This window comes from Trichosurus vulpecula, chromosome 6, assembly GCF_011100635.1.
Source record: "Trichosurus vulpecula isolate mTriVul1 chromosome 6, mTriVul1.pri, whole genome shotgun sequence".
Classification (NCBI taxonomy): domain Eukaryota; kingdom Metazoa; phylum Chordata; class Mammalia; order Diprotodontia; family Phalangeridae; genus Trichosurus; species Trichosurus vulpecula.
The window spans coordinates 114206022-114226236 of record NC_050578.1 but is presented as its reverse complement, the minus strand read 5'-3'; the positions used below and the strand labels follow the sequence as shown (position 1 = coordinate 114226236).

At 40.7% G+C, this 20215-nt stretch overlaps 1 protein-coding gene across 1 annotated transcript in view; it reads right to left on the bottom strand.

The window, feature by feature from the left end:
* TBC1D9 (TBC1 domain family member 9) overlaps positions 1–20215 on the bottom strand; it is a 129153-nt gene that overhangs the window by 4662 nt on the left and 104276 nt on the right. The window contains 8 exon segments of the mRNA XM_036765002.1: positions 1419–1522; positions 1668–1742; positions 3285–3371; positions 6182–6247; positions 8456–8696; positions 10929–10997; positions 11801–11899; positions 19353–19482. Coding sequence (XP_036620897.1) covers positions 1419–1522; positions 1668–1742; positions 3285–3371; positions 6182–6247; positions 8456–8696; positions 10929–10997; positions 11801–11899; positions 19353–19482 — 871 coding nt within the window.

Sequence of the window (20215 nt, the reverse complement as noted above, 5' to 3'; positions counted from 1 at the left end):
CCCCTGCCTCTCAGAATCCTTAGCTTCCTTCAAAGCTCAGTTCAAGTGCCATGTATTTCAGAAGACCTCTCCAGATTACCGCAGCTGCTAGTATTTTCTCTGTCCTCCCATTATCACCACAAAAATTACTATTTATAAAGACAGGGATAGGGAGAGGACCTGTGAGTTCATTGCCTTAGGCAGCTTCCAGGTGAGGACATTCCCTCTACCAATGCAGGCAGGCATATCCTCTGTAATATATAGTCTCAGAGAAGTGCCTATGGCACTGAGAGGGCAAATATCTTGTGTCAGAGGCAAGATTTAGAACAAGGTGTTGCTATCTTCAAAACTACTATGTCTACCACACCACCCTGACTCTTCCTTTGTATATAGTCTGTATCTCTATTTCTCTGTAAAGTTGGTTCCCCTCCTCCTAAACATAACATAAGCTCCTAGGGTCAGGAACTATATCATTTTAGTCTTTATATCCCTGGCAAGCAGGAGGTGCTTAATAAGTGTTTGCTGAATAATGATAATAACTAATAATAGCTAGCATTTATAAAGTGCCTACTTCTTGCCCCCGCGTGAAGCACTTCACAAATATCTCACTTCATCCCTCCCAAGAACCTGGGGAGGTAGGTGCTATTATTATCCCCATTTTACAGGTGAGGAAACTTAGGCAGACATTAAGTGGAGGTTTCCACCCAAAATGCTCAGAGCTTCGATTGAATGCTCTAGATCAAAGGTGTCAAACTCAAACAGAACTTGATTTCTATACCACATATTGATGGCACATATTTGATATCTCTGCTCTGAACCACCGTAGGGAGAGATATTGGTGCATCATGTGGCTTATCCAACAGTCATCCCTTGCTTTTGTCTTATGTCTTGCTCTTCTTTTTCACTAACAGATATCTTAGATCCCATTCTTTATACCATTTTTCCTATGCCATTGCTTGCCTGTCGCTGCCTGTTTTTACACACCAAATATATCGCCACTGCTCTCTAAAAACCACTGCCTCTTAAATGATCATCCATGTACAGCAGGGATCATGAGAAAGGACACACAGCTATCTTGGGTGCCCACACGAGCTTCTGCCCTCGCCATGGGAAGTTGACGATAGTTATCGTAAAGGTTGTGTTGAGAGGATCAAATAAAATACTATTTGTAAAACACTTATGGGGCCTGACATATAACAGGTGCCTAATAAATGCTTCTTCTCTCTCCTGTTAGGAGTATAAACTACAACTGTGAGTCAAATACAACCCACCACCTGTTCTTGTCTGGCTCATAAGCTAAGAATGGTTTTTACATTTTAAAATAAACAGGTGGTGGGCCAAATTTCGCCCTTGGGCCATAGTTACCTACCCCATTATAGTCTAAGAGAAAAAAAGCACTCAGGGTGGAAATGAGTGATAGTGAAATGTCAAGTAGCTACCTGGTTCAATTTGGGCAGATCCTTTGAATTCTTTGACTTGGCTTTATTCTCTTGGGTCCATAGTCTCAGGTAGTTACGATTGTCTTGAGAATTCACCTTCTTCCCTAAAATGAAAAGGTCAAGATATAACAAGACAGTCTAATTGGGGGGGCTATCAACAAGCAAAAAAAGTAAATTTAAAAAATCAATTAAATTAATTAAAATTTAATTTAATTTAATAATTAAATACAGGTATGGAGAAAGGTGTACCTTTGTCTGACTTGAGACTCACTGTAACAAACCCATCGTCAGCACTTGGCTTGGTCCTGCTGTCCAGGCCGACCACTAGGAAGTATTCAGGACAATATGAGATTTTAGTGAATGGCAAGATACATCATTTAAAAACCAAAGCAAAACACAATGCTCAGCACTTATAGTAGGGCACCAACAGAATTTGTCCTCAAGTTCTCAAGGGGAGTATATCTAAACCGGCACAGAGCCAGAATGAAAAAGATGCTGTCTGACACTGCAAAGCCTGGGCTATACTCACACACAGCTTAGATACCCCGCTTTGCAACAAAGAAAAACGAAGTGAAAACGCCAATTGAATGACAGCATGTTACTGTATGTGCCGTTCGGCCCCATCATACTCCATCTCTCTACCTAGAGGACAAGTAGGTTTCATTTTCTGTTCTCCTTGACTGAGATCAATTATTACAGTTTCTCAGAGTTTAGATTTCTTTTATTGCTCTTTTGTGGATTGCCCTGCTTCTACTTATACTCCTCTCTTTTAAGCCTTCTTTCAAAGGTCCCTTTTACAGTTTTGAAAAGAGCTAGTATATCTTCACTTTGTATCTGTAATATTGGTTTTCTTCCAGAGCCTATGGATTCTAGGAGTCACTTGTTCAAAGAAATAAGGTGCCAGAGTTTCCTACATTTAGAAGGACAAAAGAAAGGATAAGGAAGTATAGTATTTTTGTAGTAGTATTAACTGGAATCGATTTGCAAGAGACTTGAGAGAACATCTAGTTTAATCCCATTATTTTGTAGATGAAGAAACCAAAGCCCCAGGAAGGAAAGGGAATTTAGGGACTTGGGTCACAAAGGGACAGTTCCATGGCAGTGCCAAGAACTTAAGTTGGGTTTCCCAACTAGATCCAAGGCTGTTAACACTGAACTCTCTATTCTTCCCTATGTATACATGTGTTACTGTAAGTCTTCCAGGTTTAGAATATGCTATTTCAAAAAAGAGACTTTCTAGGATTCACCTATAGCTTTGTAGAGTTTCACAGGAAAATATTAATTTTAAGAAAAAGGTATGAGAAATAAAAGTCCTTGGCCTGCCAGTGGCAGGGGGTGTAACAGTCCTCTTTCCCTGGAGTCACACCCAACCCCTTCAAAAAAAAAAATCCAGGTACCTGAGCTTGCTTATATGCAAGGGACTAAGTTAAATTCCATCATAACATTTTAAGTTAGGATGCTGTATTCAGAGTCAGAGGAACTACATTGAAATCTTAGCCCTAGAACTTACTCTTTGTGTCTCAGTTAACTTGTAAAACGCTGGGGTAGGACAAGATGATCTTTAAAGTCCCCTTCAGCTTTAAATCTATGACAATCCTATGATAGTAACATATGACCATGGGTAAGTTATTTCACTCTCACAAAGGATGTGTTAAATGGACATATTATTACAGACGAGGAAACAGGTCACACAGCTTGTAAGTGTCTGAGACTGGATTTAAACTCAGGTCTTCCTAACTCCAGGTCAGACTCTAACGTATTTAGTTGCTTTGATACATCTGGAAACCCTTTGTCTTCCCTGTGATGCTGTATTCCTGAAAGGTCAGAAAATATCCTCACTAAGGAAAAAATAATAAAAACACCTACCATGTGTACACTCAGGAGTGATGTCTTCAAAGAAGTACTGAGTGGCTTCAAAAGCAGAATCTGGCTCTTCTTGATCAGGGGATGGCTCTAGGGAGGGAAGAGAATGAGGTTCCTCAAAATATAAATGGGTTTTAAGAGGGATCTCATTTCAATAGACGTGTGAAGAACTCAGTTGGGAAACTTAGTGACTTAGATGGAGACACCTGACACCCAGGTACTTACGACATGAAACCACTCACTTTGTATGATCTCCCATTGGGGTTCAGTGCCTAAGATCAACACAGGGGCCCCCTTACACTGGGGACCAATGAGAATGGGAAAGAACCCAAAATGTTGGGAGTTGATGTGGTAAGCACAAAATTGAAGGTCAAAGTTCTCTTCTGATTACTGCTATATCAAGGAGTTGTGATGATAATTTACAATATCGTGTCCAATGGCTTTCCCCTCCAAAATTACCCTTCCTGGCTAATGCAGTGTTATTATTGTATTTCAGAAAGGCCCTAATGGAGCCAACAACTGCTGCCATTAACCCCCAGTCATGCCCGAATCTGCCTGGACTTGGTCCAGAGGCTGAAATTACATCGACAAAAAGTGATCCTTGTGGAGAGCTTAAAAAAAAAAAGAAAGGACACTGGAGCCAGGCACTTAGTTTGACCGTGTGTCTCCCTCATTGCCGAGTGAATGCTGAAATTGGACTTTTGATTTTGGGGCATATGAAATAGGCAGCTGCTGGCATTACTGGCAGCAGGAAATCATAGGGCTGCTGTACTGAAACTCCCTGGGATGGATGGATGGATGTGTTTTGCTAATTACATTTCCTAAAAAAAGTATGTAATCTCAGACAAGTAGTCAAAATGGCAAACTGATTTGTTGCTACAGCTGTGCAAATATTCAGTGAAGAATGAAAACCACATTTGTAGCAGATGAGACTCTCTGTAGGAGGGAGAGAGCCTTGCTATGTGAGCCAAGACAGTCTGTGCTGTCCTCTTCTCACACCAAGCCTCTCTTTTTTTAAGATTTGACTTCTACACTCATTAAACAACTCAATAGGCTCTATGTCTCAGGGCAGCATGATTTATTACAAAAGAAATACCTACGTGCCATGGGGAACATTAGCAATATATGCATTTATAAGAAGTAACTATTAAAAAAGTGTCCCTCCCAGTATCCCTACAACCATACCTCATGCATTTGGACACCCAGTGGCTGATTGTACTAAGAAAGTCACCTTGCAAGATGCCCATCAATTGGGGAATGGCTGAACAAGTTGTGTTGTATGAATGTAATGGAATACATGCTATAAGAAATGGGGAAGATACGGACTTCATAATAATCTGGAAAAACCTACACGACATAATGCTGAATGAGCGGAGCAGAACTAGGAGAACATCATAAACAACCACAGATATATGGATTCTGTGATGACTAACCTTGACAGACCTTGCTCTTTTCAGCAATACAAGGTTCAAAGACAACTCCAAAGGACTCATGATGGAGAGAGCTATCTACAACCAGAGAAAGAACTATGGAGTCTGAATGCAGATTGAGGCACACTTTATGCTCGCCTTTTTTTTCCCTTTGTTTTTTCTCTTTTGTTTTTGTTTTGGGTTTTTTTTTTTGGTTCTGTTTCTTCTTTCCCATGATTCATCCCATTGGTCATAATTCTTCTTCACAACTTGACTATTGTGTAAACAAGTTCAATGCAAAGTTTTATGTAGAAGATATATCAGATTCCATGCCATCTTGGGGGTGGGGTGGGGTGGGGGTGGGGGAAGGAAATCTGGATCTCACAATCATGTGGAACTGAGTGTTGTAAATTAAAAATAAAAAGTCTTAATTTAAAAAAAAGTTACCTTGCAAGATCCATCATCCCCACTGATGCCAGATACATTACCATTATCAATTATTTTATGCTAATGTCTGACTTCTACTTGTTCATCCTCCATGAAAGTATGAGTTTCCCCTTGAAAGATTTATAAATCAACTTCCTAACACTATAGTACAAATGAGGATTTTTTTTAATTAAAAAAAAAAAGCAAACCCAAAACACTGACTGGACACCCGTGGGAGAAAGAGCCACTGAAAATGGTCAAAAAGAAATACACAGACTTTGCCTCCTTCACAATTGAGCTCAGGGTGTACCCTGAGTGAAGGGATCTGTTCTAACACAGGGTCTTCTCATCATTAGTTTGCAATGTCCTGACTAAACAATGTCAAGAAAAAACTACAAGGTTCATTATATTCCGGTTTGACACTGAATTAAATAGTACACATTGAAATAAAAATTCACATTTAAATACACATTGCAGGGTGTAAATGGAAAGATCTGCACTGATGTAGCAGAACACCATGCTGAATTTAAATCCCTCTTACCAAGTTTGTGTTTTACGTGAAATATATTTTCATATAAAAAAGGTTAAACAGACAAATAATGGCTATAATGACAAATGCAAATGGCAAAGCAAGGGCCTGTGACAAGTGCCCTGTTTCCATCCTCATTCATTCCATTTTCATAGGACAAGTGTTCATTCATTTATTCATTGCTGCTGTAAGGAAACAGATAAAATCAGAAATCTGGGGCTAGAGGAGGAGGCTCAGATTGGCCCTTAAAAGAGGAAATAAAAGACCTCTCTTCCCCAAAGTGGAACTTATTTTGCCTAAGGACTTTTTTTGAGCTCTGAGGAGCAGAATGAAGATGGGAGGTCCCTCAAGATTTTTTTTTTTTTTGCCAGAGAGAGACAGCACAGCACAACATCTTCTTAGCAGATTTTTCTCCCCTCAATTGGGTCCAACCTAAGCTTTCCTCTCAAATACACATCTTTCTGGAGTCCCTGCACAACCCCTACTTTTGTAGGACCCTTCCCCCAAACTCTGAGGCCGATGAGCAGTTCACTTACCAGGCAAAACATGCATTTTGTAGAGTAGCTTAAGTTTCTCTGTGAGGTCCCCGTGACAAGCTGCACCTAAAAAGAGCAAATGTTACCATTAGCCATGGAAGTCACTGAGTCCTCCTTTGCTATAGTTCAGTTGTTCTGTCGTGTCCTACTCTTCGTGACCCCATTTTGGGGTTTTCTTGGCAAAGATACTAGGGTGGGTTTACCATTTCCTTCTCCAGCTCGTTTTACAGATGAGGAAACTGAGGCAAACAGAGTGAAGTGACTTGCCCAGGGTCACACAGCTAGTAAGTGTCTGAGCCTGGATTTGAACACAGATCTTCCTGACTCTAGGCCTGGCACTCCATCCTGTGCCATCTAGCTGCCCTACAGCCCTCCTGCTCAGCATACTAGCATTTATACAGTGCCTGCTATGTACTAGGCACTGTACTAAGCTCTTTACAGATATCTCATTTAATCCTCACAACAACGCTAGGGGGTGGGTACTATTATTATCATCCCCATTTAATGATGAGGAACTAAGGCAAACAGAGGTGACTTGCCCAGGGTCACACAGCTAGTAAGTGTCTGAGGCAGCATTTGAATTCAGGTCTTCCCAATTCCTAAGGCCTAGCTGCATCTACTTCATGGTGCTGAACTATTGTGCATTCTTCAAGGTACCTTCATGGAACATGGCTGAGGGAAATTCTAATTCTGATTAGAGAATGTTTGCACATGACTTTTTATCGCGAAACGTATCTCAAATACATATGATCATTTGTTAAAAACAAAACAAAAACAAAACTCACTAGACTTTGACCAAAAATGATCTCCAAATAACAAAGAGGGACTTGTTTCTCTCCCATTTCAATGGCAAGTCTAAATTATTCTTCTCCAAAATGCTTATTTGCTTAATAAGAGAGGGCAGTCTGATTTTAGACATCTAGCTGACAGAGAATTTTAACATTTTAAGACCACATGTAAGGGCAGAATATGATAACTAAATCCCATGAATCTTTTTTTTTTTTTAAATAGGAACTACTGTCAAGCTAGGTCTTTCATATCCTGCCCTTGCAAAATTGATTAAAAAAAAAAGGACTTAAATTCCACCTTTTTGGTTTTAGCCCAATGGTCTAACTTTTTAGATCAGTTTGAAGCTTAATTCTATTATGCATTGAATTGGCTATCCTCAGTTCTCCTCACTGATCCACAAATGAGAAACAGGCCTTTTTTTGTCTTCATCCAAGTTGTTGATAAAAATGTTCACAGTACAGTTTCAAGGACAAAATCCTTTCATGTGACTTTTAGAAACTTCCCTCCAGGCTGACAGACAACTATTTGTTTACACTTTCTGGGTTACTTGTTCTACTAGCTGTAAATTGACATCATTACAAATCTATCTTTCCTCTTCTTATCCACAAGCATTATCACAGGACATTTGCTAAATGCCTTACTGAAATCAAAATCCATTTTGTCTCTGGCTTTCCTTTGTCTATCAACTCAATAACTATTGAAAAAAAGGAAAATGTATTTGCTTGATGTGACCTTCTTGGTAAACCCATGCTGGTTCCTCACAATCACTGCTTTCTTTTTAAAGGGCTCACAACTTAATAATCCATTAGACACTTATGCTAGAGACAAAATGACATGATGACTGTGATTTCCGTATTCTGTCTACCTAGCAGGAGGGAATTTGTCCATCTCCAGTCTTCTCACATGTCTCTTGTTCTAGGAGAGGTGTCCAAGATGACAGATAGGAATTCTGCCCATACCTATCTGCAAGCACCTTCTGTATCTTGGAATGTAATCTATCTATACCCAGAGACCTGACCTCACTTAAAAGGACAACGTGCTCTTTTATTGTTTTCTTACTCATCTTTGGATCAATTGATTTAAAAATGACTGTTCAGTCCTTTCTGTCTGAAGACATCTTAGTGGGTAGAAAAGATGGAAACAAAATAGGAATTGTGTAGTTCTGCATCTCTTTGTCATCTATGAACCTATTGTTGTCTTTGGGTTTCAGTATTCCTGACACTATTCTTACTAATCTAGGCCACCTTTTTGTATCTGTCCTGGCGTCTTCAGTGCGTCATTTTGCACATAGATTTGTGGGTCACATAACAATAGAATACATTATTTACACACATAGATAAAAAGGCTGCAGTGGGCTTGGAGCCCTTATAGATGTGTCACTTCTCTAGTCTTTAAAGCTGCTCTTCCCAGGCAATGAAGGCTTCTGTACTTATGGAACTGACTACTACTCAGGTTACCCCAAATCATGCCATAATTTGTCCGTACTTAGTCCAGAGACAAATTCTCGGAAGTTGATCAGAGAGTCTCCATTTTCATCCAGTAACTGGAATAAGCGAGAAGCCAGCACGTCAGAGTGAGTCCCACAGGCCCATGGGAAGAGCAGAGCAAACATCCCTTTGAACTGCTCAAAATCAATACGGTATTGTTCCAGGTAAGGCAGGCTGGGGTCGTGGCGGTCTAGGGCATTGCTGTTTCCACCCCAATAGCAGCTGGTGAGATGTTCTGCCTGGTAGGAGGTAAGGTGGGAGAGAACAGTTATACACAGATCATAACTGCACTGCCATTTCCATCAGTATGGCAATCTTGTAAAACAAGTGATTTTACTGCAAACCGGCAAGGGGAGAAGAGGGTGGAGGGAGCTCATCATTTCCTCTCCATCTCCACCACCTTGTTTTTTGGGTCTACCCTTTCACTCCAGGCCATCATGGCTGTGCATATTTAATCTGAGTGACCTAGAACAATTAAGGTTGGAAAGAAAAAAATGGGAGTGGAGGCGGGGTTAAAACGTTAATTTGAAAAATGTCAACTTGAAGATATGCCCCCAAGTAATAAGTTTGTAACAATACTATGGAGCACATGGTGCAATTATGACTACGCCTGTTTCTAAGAGGCAGAAGTTGAGGTTGAGTGGTTAAATGACTTGCCCATAAAACAAACAAACACACACACACACACACACACTTTGAATCCAGATCTCAGATCTACATCCAGTACTCTACATTCAAAAAACAAAAAACAAAACAACATTCCTAGACACTTTTAATCCTCCAATCTCATGTAACTACATGTGGTCTTTGGGAGAATTTAGTGGCACTCACTACCCAAAGTGAGATCTAATCTTACCAAAAACTTCCATTTTTCTCTCCTGTTACACTAAGTAGCAGATCTACTGAGAGCATTGAACGTGACTTATCACAAATATTTGTTATTCAGTTGTTTCAGTCATATCCAACTCTTTGTAATCACATTTGAGGTTCTCTTGGCAAAGATCCCAGAGTGGTTTGCCATTTCCTTCTCCAGTTCATTTGACAAATGAGGAAACTGAGGCAAACAGGGTTAGGTGATTTGCTTAGGGTCACACAGTGTCCGAGGCCAGATTGGCTTTGGGGAAAAAATTGAATGTTTTTAAGCCTTGCTTTACTCATTTATTAAATAAGAAGTTTTAATTAGATGACCTCTACACACTCTTCTAGCTAGAAACCCTACGCTAAGTCAGGCTTTTTTTAAAAAGCATGTCATCCTTGTCAGGGAATATGGAGAAACCTAAGAGTCTGAGTTTTCAGTCTTCCATTTTGTTCTTAATCAGGAAAGAAGTAAAAAGGGTGTTTTGGTCCTAGCCTTAATATTTGATTAATTGCCGCTGCCAAATAAACACCTCCTATTTACAAAGCACTGGAACAAAAACTCTATTTGAGCAAACTGAATTTGCGAGTCAAGAGTGGTACAGAAGGAGTTCAGAATTTGAACCCACATCCTGCGAATCCAAGATGAATACTTTTCACCCTATATCCCATTCAAATCTTGGTTCTTTGACATCAAACTCAACGGCCCTTTCAAAATACCATGCTGCCTCTGTGGGATAGAGTCCTGGCCCAGCAGGTTCACTCCTTTCACCATCTCCAGAGAATACCTAAGGTTACTTTTGTTTTAAACTCCTTTGATGTGCTGATGCCTGGGACAGTTTATCAATAAGTTCTCTTCTCCATGGATAGAATGGCTCTATGACATCCAATGGAGTCAACCAGTAAACTCAGCAGATGGAAGTGGACACTGGATTATAAGGCATTAAGGAGATTCCTATCTATCTTAAAAGACTTCTTAATGGAAATCATGTTCTAACTTGAATGTCTATCTAAAATGATAGAAATGAGAAAAAGGAGAAAAAAAATCACTGAATTGTTATCATTAATATTTCTTCATTCATTTCACTAATGAGAAAGATTAGTGGGGAGTAAATTATCAAATCCACAGTACAGAGATTTAATCAATCAGGCATTTTCTTCTCTAATGTAACATTCTTATGTATTCATAAAACTGTATTTTATTTCCCATTAAAAGCTTTATTTAGGAAATATACATTGATAATAACTTCACCCCAAATTTAAATTTCATTTTGACTGCTCTAAGTTCCATAAGTTAATGCTCCCTTCTTTTATTGGCCCTAAACTACAACTAAGAGCATTTTGTGCAATGAAAGAAAACAGGGGATAGCAAACTCATCTAGTTAGAAGCGTCATCCCATTTTTTTTGTCTTAAACACTCCACTTTTGCATTCTCAGTGATGCCTTAGTCTTGTGTGGAGCATGCTGCTACCTCTACAAGCACGAGTTACCATGATTACCACTGTGATTATTTTACCTTTAGAAGGCAGTCTAGAGCTAGAAAACTCCCCTGACAAATTTGAGTTAATTTGAATGGTTTTTCCCTTGCATGTCCATGAATCTCACTTTTAGCTTACTTTGAAAAGAGCATAGAGTTCTTCCAGCTCATCGATTGTAAATGACGTTTCGGTCACTATTGTCCGCACCTTTGAAAAATGGAAGAAGAAAAGTTAGAGGCAGAGAAGGTTTACTAGGAAGTGCTTTGAGCCCACCTCCGTAACACTGATATTTTCCCAGTGAAGAAAACACAGGTACAAGTCAGGAAGAATTAGTACCACAGGTGATCCAATGGGCACGTGGATTAAGTGATTCATTAAGTAATATTAATTAAATTAATTAATAATTAAGTAATTCATTAAGTAAGATTACAATGACAACTTGTGCATGAGAAAGGGCATATGAGATATCCTGCCAAGGACATGAATGACTAAGAAAGGAGGAGGTGGGCTGGTCATGCAGTGATAGGGATGGATAAGAGATGGAGATCTGAAGTGACAGATTGGCATCTGCAAACTACAAAAAGAACCAGAGGAAGGCCTCGGGTATATGGGGATGGATGCTTTGTTGTGAGTTTACAAAAAGACATGGATGAGCATCTCATAGAATGAGAAGAGAGTGGAGGCAGTGCCTATACTGAAGAGATCATGGATCACAGGATCAGAAAACAAAAGCTCAAGGGGATCCTCCATATAATAGAAACCCCTCATAGATAGTGCGGTCACAAAGAGTCAGATATGACTGAACAACTTTTTTTTTTCTCAGATGAAGGCCTAGAGAGGTTAAGCGAATGGTCCAGTGATAGAGGCAAAATTTGCACCCCAGTTCCTTTGACCTCTATCCAGCACTGTTTCTACATACCATACCCACTGAAATATAGGATAGGAGAGAATTCAGGGGCTGGGGAAAGGAATTTAGATGGAGGGGAGGACATGTTTTATAATGGACTTACCACATTACGCTTAGTAGTGTCTTCAAGAGTCTGGATGACCTTTAGCCTCTGTTTAAATCTCATCTGTTCGATCAAGTCAGCTCGGATAGTTCCGAATTTCTAGAAAGGAAAACCCAGCATTTCTGAAATTTTGTCTAAACTTAAGTTGTCTTTCTCTAGAAAAATTAGGGAAGCAGTCCTTATGGCAGCTTGAAGATTAGCTGAAGTGCTTTATTCCAGGAAGGCCTATCCTGACCCTATCTATCTCAGGACACATCTATTTATGAATATATAGTTCTTCATGCCTCACCCCATAATGTAATCCTTGAAGGCAACGAGTATTTTTTGTTGTTATTTTCAGTTTTTTGTATTCCCAGTGCCCAGTGAATTCTTTGGCAAGTAACCATGACAGCTAGCACTTTAAGATTTACAAAGTTATTTTAAAAATTTTAACTCATTTTATCCTTGCAAAAACCCTGATGAGGAGAATCCATCATCAATTCCCATTTACAGTTGAGGACACTGAGGCAGACAGAGGTTAAGTGCTCTATCCACTGTGCCACTTAGCTTGGAGACTGGTTGATTTCAAAAGTAAGATTTGGTGAGCATTCCAAGATTTGTTTTTACTTTTTAAATCGCTATTTAACGATTAGAAGTTCTGTTGAACTTATTTGACTCTGCTTTCATAGCGGAAGGGAGGGAGGGGAAGGGAAAAAGCATGGGAATGAATATCTTGACATGAATTCACTTCTAGTTTGTAATTATACTAAAAAAAAAGAAGTTAAAGGCAGTATTTCCCATAGTTTAACCTAAGTGATGCAACGGATGGAGCACCAGGCTCCATGAGGAGGTGGATGCGACTGAAACAACTGAACAACAACCAAAAGTTTCATGAAGGGGAGGGCTATGTTATCTCACCCATGGCTTAGCACAATTCTTTTTACACACTAGATGATGTTTGTTGAATGTCCAGGCAGGTCTTAGGGAAGCAAAAGTCAGGACCAAGAAACAGAATTGAACAGTCTGATACTTATGTGTGTCAATTACCACAGGTCTGACAACGAGGAGGCCAGTATTACGGCACCATAAATGCCTGGTTTTAGGAAGGGAAGAAAGGCATGCTGAGGTTGGGAAATTGCCTCCTGCAGCCAGTGGTATCAGGGAAACTATATAGACTTCTCCCCTCCGTCCCCTTCTCCAAATCAAGAGATCCAAAGTTCTCCTTCCTCTTGGAGGCATCAAGCCCTTCCTTAGATGACAAAGCTCCTACTTCCCCACCCGTGGGAGTTCCTACCTGAGTATGGCTTCTTGCCAAGGAATGAACAGGGCTTCCTTGTACCCAAAGGCAAAATCATCTGCACTAAATCTGACTTTTTTTGTAAAACTCTTGAGATTTTTCACCCACGCCCTTCTGTGCTATTGAAAATGAAATGCTTCTTAATAATATATAATGAGATCTTTACTTGTTTTGCCTTGTACAAGTCTGCTATTTTCTCAAAGCAAAAAATAGTCTATTTCTAAAATATCCTAAAAAAAAAACCCCAACCCACAAATCCCCATAACATGCTTCAAACCAGCAATTCACAGAGAACAGCTGCTTTTGAGTAGGCTATCATATGGCTGTATGGTGAAGAACAAGATTCTTCCAAAAGAGGAGCTGTCTTGACACAGAGGAAGGTAATTTCTAAGGTTAATTAGGTATTGATGGAGGAGGTGATCCAAAGTGATATATAAGCAGCTTTCTTCTTCTGAAGTTTCTATCTGGCCACATCGACGACATACAATCAGCTCAGTCAGATGACACTGAAACGTCTGATGGATCTCATTTACAGCCGCACATCCAGAAGCAACTCCTTTATGATACATTTGGGAGCGGAGGGGGCTTCTCTATGTGTCAGCTGAAGAGAAGGGGGAAAGAGAGGGCTAAGGGAGATTTTGGCCAGGGTATTTTGACACTCGAAGGATCGGGAACATCAATTGTCTCAAGAATTTTTAAATGATTTAAAGAAAATTTTGAATAATTGGACTATAATTTCCTATGATTTCTTCTATCAGTGGAAATGCTCATTAAATATAAACAATTACAAGCAGATGTAATTTTACTTTGAAAAAACCAGTTTAATCCTACTATCACTATTTTCTTTGCCTCGTGGGTTAAAAAAAAACCTATTATTTAATGTAGCTTTGTCCTTTGAGGTACTAAATTTTGGTTCTTCTAGGTTAACGGACCCACGCAATGAAAGGAGAGTTGGTATATCTCAGAATCAGGAGCCCTACATGTAGAAAGGATGCATATTCAGAGCTAGCGATGAGAACGCAAGAAAGAAGTGGCCATTTTTGGACTGGGGTAATGAAGAACATACAACGTTCCTTCCACTTAGAAGTTCCCATAAGTACACTGGTGACTCTCCACTTGTGTCTTGCTGTTTGAAGATGACTTCTAAAGGAAAAATCAAGAGCGATGACATAATTTTCCTTTTGGAGGAACTTGGATGTATTAACTTGCTAAAAATAGAATGAACAAATTAGCTCAGTGTGTCAGGGAGCCAACATTTCCCAGGATTCACAAACCAGATGCCAATGGCCAGAGATAACCCTTTCTCTCGGGACATCCAGAAAATCAATTCTCAGTGAAAGGAAATAATGTAATGTTATTTAAAAAAAAATTTTTTTTAAGTAAAAAATCTTTGGGAGAAGCCAAAATCAAAGTCATTCTTAAATTGGCCTATCCCTTAAATTGTTTTTTCTTACTAAGAAGCAGTAAAGTATAATGAAAAATTCACTGGATTTAGTGTCTGAGCATGGGGCAGCTAGATGGTGCTGGGCCTGGAGTCAGGAAGATGAATCTTCCTGGGTTCAAATGTGGGTGGCCTCATACACTTCCTAGCTGTGTGACCCCGGCCAAGTCACTGAACCCTATTTGCCTCAGTTTCCTCATCTGTTAAATAAGCTGGAGAAAGAAATGGCAAACCACTCCAAGAAAATCCCGAATGGGGTCACAGGGTCAGACAGGACTGAAATAACTCAAGAACAACACTGACAACAAAGTGAGCACCGGATCGAAATCCCAACACTTTGACTGGGTGAGGCTGCTGCTCCCGGCCTTAGGGTTAGCTTTTATACAATGAATGGGTTGGGCTAAGGGCCCCAACTCCATCGAAATCAATGATCCTGTATTTTGTCTTCATCATCTCAGTATTTATGCAATTCTTCCTGCCTTCACTTCCCCCCATTTGGCCATCTAACCTTGGAGATCCAACAGGCAAATTTTCTTAATAGCAAGTAGTCCTGGGATGCTGCCCAATCAACATGAAGACTTTATTTCTTCCCATTAGCCCCTACTAATTTAATAGTTTTCCATTGTGCAATTTTCATTTCTGAGGCTACGTAGTGACTAACTCATAAAAGGCACCAGAGGAGAGAGAGGAAATTGGTTCTTTTAGCGGGTACTAAAAAATCAAAATGTCCCATGGCTCAAATTTAATCAACCAGCCCGTCTTCCTAAAGGCACACGCTTGATGAGCCAGCCTCAAGGTTCCTCCTCTGAGCTCCTCTAGTACCTGGCCAAGACCGTTACACTTGCACAGGGAGCTGGGGGGAGGGGGGGGGTCATGGAGAGTTGTATTTGTATTGTTTTTACTGCATGACCAGCTCACTGACATCTCCCATAATTAAGAGGCTCCCCTGGGTCAAAGAGCAATTCTTTCAAGTGCAGATTCCCTCAAAGCCGGCTGTGGCAGAAGCACTAAATCTGAAATCGGAAAACCTGGGTTTCAATTCCAGGCTGCTGGAGGCGACCTGTCCTCTCGTTGTCCTTTCTATAAAATGGAAGAGGGGAGGTAGGAGTGAACTAGTTGTCCTTTAAGGGCCCTTTCCAGGTCTAAATCTTCCAACATTATAAAAAATTAAGGCTCATTCACATCTTAGTCTAAAAAATTTAGTTTTTTTTCTTCTCTAATCTTAACTTTTGGCTGCCTCGGCAGTCAGGGGTGGAACAGCTGAAGAGGGACGGAAAGTTCATGTCCCAACAAACCACAAGGTGGGGGACTCTGGGCCTCCAGAGGGCATTAGATTTAGCAGGATGCTTTCTCCATTTCAGCAGGGTCCTCCTCAGGCTAGAAGCAGGGAAAAGAAAATGAAGAGAAGCAAGTATGCTTCACTCTTTTCTCTTTGGGAAGAAACCGTTTCTGTACACGATATTCACCCCAATCTCATACAGTCAAAGGGTTGGAATTTAGATTTAGGTGTTCACTTTGTCATTGTTGTTCTCAAGTTGAGATTGCCCTACTCAGCCACTTCTGCCAGAGAGGGGGCCATCCTGGGCTCCCCTCATTTCTGGACTCTAGGCGTTAAGAGATCATAACTCTAGAGCTAGGGCAGACCTAAGAGAACATCTACTTCAACCCCCCTAATTTTATAGGGGAGGAAACTGAGGACCAGGGAGATTAAGTTGACTGGCCCAAGGTCTTACAGGTACTGAGCGGCAGAGCTGGAATGTGAGTTCAATGGGAAAGTTCAGCCATTTTTCCAATGTTAGCAGAAAATGATTCCAGTTAGGGAAAGTTTGTGCTAGATGCATCTGTACTGTTTTTCCTTCTTTATCTGGGTACTCTTCTTAATGAGATCATCATCTATACCATGTACCCCAACTGTGAAGAGTTCTGTCCCAGGCCATCTTCTCCTCTCTTTTTTCCACACACTTTCTTGGTAAGCTCCCATGGGTTTAACTATCATTTCTATGCAGATATCATATCTATGCATCCATCCCCAATCTCTGTCCTGAGTTTCAATCCTGCTTCATCAATTGCCTATTAGACATTTCAAACTAGATATCCCAGAGACATCTCAAACTCATCATGTCCATAATGACATGTCATCTTTTTCCCTAAGCCCTCCCCTCTCTTCCCTTTCTCAAACTGTCAAAGACACTCCCATCATTTCACATTCCCCGGCTCTCTTTGGCATTATCTCCAATTTTTTCTCAACCCAAACACTTAGTTTGTTGCAAAATCCTGCTGTTTTCTTCTGTCACCCACGTCATCACTTGAAACTGACCCTTTTTTCTACTCATCCAGCTGCCACCCTTGTTGGATCAGACCCTCATCACTTCTTGCCTGGATTATTTAAACAGCATAATTGGTCTCCTTGTCTCAGTTCTCTCCCCATTCCAGTGCATCTTACCCATTACTGACAAAAGTGATTTTCCTTAAACTCTGATCCGACCATGTCACTCACTGACTCAATCAATACTAATGGTTGCCCATCAACTCTAGGCCAAAATGGAACTTCTTGTTTAGCTTTCAAAACCTGACCCCGACTTCCGATCTCACTGGACCCTCTTCAATCTAGCCAAACTCTAGTTTTTCACATTCACCATCCATTCCTTTTAGTTAGGCTCAGTGTTCACGAACCAAGAAGAACAGTTTTACCTCTCTAGAGTCTAAAGAATACTCTAAAGAGAACTGGGCATTCCTGGGCCAGAATGCAGGCCCACCTTCTAGCCTAACTAAATGCTCTAAGCACCGGGATATCCACACTTTGAAAAAAGCCCCATGAGACACTGGGTAAGTTACTGACAAGACCTCAACACAAACAAAATGTTTTTCTCCTTCCCTTTTCTATCTCACTTATCCTAATCATGAATTTTCCTGAGGCTCAGAAGAGGGAATATGCCTTTTCTTCCCCTCTTCAGAGGTTTCTTCATTGATCAGCCAGGACTGTAATATAATAAAGATTCCATTTAGGGTCTAGTGATTAGGATTTAATAAAAATCTTTTAGAGGCTGGTAAAACGACTACAGGAGAATAGTGGTGAATCAGTCATTGAATTGCTTTGGCACCAGGAAGTGTAAAGAAAGCACTTTAAAAAAAAAACAATCCTGTAACAGATGCTTTTTCCTTAGGCTCAAGATTTTAGCTGAAGAAGAGCTACTGCAGGTGTTCAGGCTCTCCCATTAGAGAATCAGCAAGCAGGCATGTAAATGGAAACCCATTTTTTGATCTTGTCTCCAATCTCTATGGTCTTCCCTAGGTACTGACCACAGATGGCTACTGGGCTGTCCACCGTCAGAGAGCAAAGGGTGGGTTTACTTTTAGGTCCATATGCGTATGTAGGTTTAAACATATAAATATGAAATCTGTATGCTATAAATATAAGCACCGTGTTTGAGTATGCCTAGACATCATTGGTACATTCTCATGGTCTAAATAAGAAGGGCCTCTTGAAAATATCCCTGTGCAAGTAATCTCCAGCAAGAATTTTGTAATCACCAAAAAGAAGTTTCTGATTTTAGATGCAAGTAGACATTTCTGTTTCCTTTATTTCCACCCCCACTTTAATCCTGCTAATCGTCCCCCAGTAAACAATTACAAAGCAGTGAACTGGAATGCAGGCAATCTCTAGCTGCAGGATCTAACAGCATCTACAGATGGGGAGGAAAAGATGTGCTCAAAATGTTCCTCTCTCTAAATCTTAACTATTCATTAGACAAATGCATGACACATCCTTAGGGCAAATGTCAGGAAAAGGGGGTATAAAGGAGCTCAACCAATGCTACACGAACAAGGCACATTCTGCTCCATGATCTTTGGGTGCAGTTTGCGTATACATTTATAGAATTAAGTGATAAGGAATCTCAGAGGTCATCTAATCCAACATTCACCTCCCCCTTCCTTTTTTTTTTAAACAGTACAAGACAGAGTAATGCTTAATAAACTAGTGTTGACTTGATATTACAAATGAAGAAACTGAGGCTCCCAGGGAAAAGTGGTTTGCCTAAGGTTCCTCAGGTGGTATGTGGCAGAACTGAAGTTCAAACCCAGGTCATCTGACTGTACAGCCAGATCTCAGTTCATTACACCCCACTGTCTCCCAGTCCTAGGGTTCAGGTTCATTTTTAAGACCTGTGGCATTCTCAGGTCAGAAAACTTCCAGGAGGCCAGGGCAGTTATAGGCTTTCTCAGAGACTCTAGAATAGACTCAAGAAGCAATTAAAGGCAGCCACTGACTACCTGGTTCAATCTAGAAAAAATGCTAAGCCTTTGGGGTTGGCCTGAGAAAGTAAGTTGACTTAACAACATCATTCCAAATTGGGGGAGAATCTCAGAAAAGACTCCTCAGGACTGATTTACTCTGATCACTTTGGGTCGGTTGAGTCATCCTTGGGCCCCAGTGCTTCTGGAATGCCCAAATAAAATTTTGTGACTGCTCCTGCACATGCTGCTCTGGCTCTGATCTTTGGGGTGAAAGGGCCAAATCTCCTCATGGCTCATCATCTACCCCATGGTCCTCCCTCCCTGCGTTGTGTGTCTTCTTGAAATCCTGTTCCCCAACCCAGTAGCCATGTCATCTCCTTCCTCTCAACAAAAAAGAAAAATGACCTCATCACGCCAGTGATATTGTTCCAGGCTCACTTAATAAGTCTTCTCTTGCTCTCCAGCGGGACAGGATGCAGATCCTCCCAAGGCTAGCTCATGCTTCCTGGGTTAACAATAGCCCTGAGTAACGCATATGCCAGTTCTCTCTTGTTTCTAGCTGATTCCAGAGATTTTAACATTTGGTAAATGTCACCTACCTCATAGGAAGTTCTGATGAGCCTGAAGATATCCACCTCTGGGTAAGGCTCCACATCGTCACTGAGGAGGGAATGAAGGTGAGGGATGGGAGGCAGGGTACTATCTTTATTGGTCACACTGTCTAAGTACCTGTGGATAGAAACCAATCAATCAGAGGCTATGAAGAGACCCAGGAATCCGGGACCCAGGAATCTCCTGGCACATGCTACATGGACATTCTTGCTGTAAAACTGCCCACTGCACCAAGAACAACAAATAACCTTAAAAAACCCACTCCTAGTCACATAATGCCCCTGAAATGTATATGAAAATAGATCCTCTGACATAGGTGGAAGCAGACATTAGTTTGAGGCTTAATTCAATTGGGGCCCAGAAAATAACATGCAAAAAATGGAGAAAGAAGGCTCAGAAAAATCTATACATAGCTAGGCTTCTAAGCACTACTTGGGCAAGTCAGTTAAATACCGTCAAGAACCGTGCAGGAACTATGCTAAAGTGCTAGGAATACAAAGAGAGAAACAAAGAACTCTCTGCCCTTAGTCAATGAACAAGCATTTACTGAGGGCCTACTGTGGGCCAGGCACTGTTGACAAAAAGGCTAAACACAAAGTCATAGAATTTTAGGGTTTTTAAGAGGCCTCAGTGGCTACCCCATATAACCTATACAACAACAACAAAAAATGTCCAACACGAGACAGCCATAATTGGTCATCCTACCTCTGCTCAAGACCTTCAATGCACCTGAAGTGTAACTGATTACCTTCAGAGGCATCCCATGCCAGTGGACAGCTCTAATAATAAGGATATTTTTCCTGACATCAAGCCTAAATTCACCTTTTCCCACTTCCCTCCATCGTCCCTG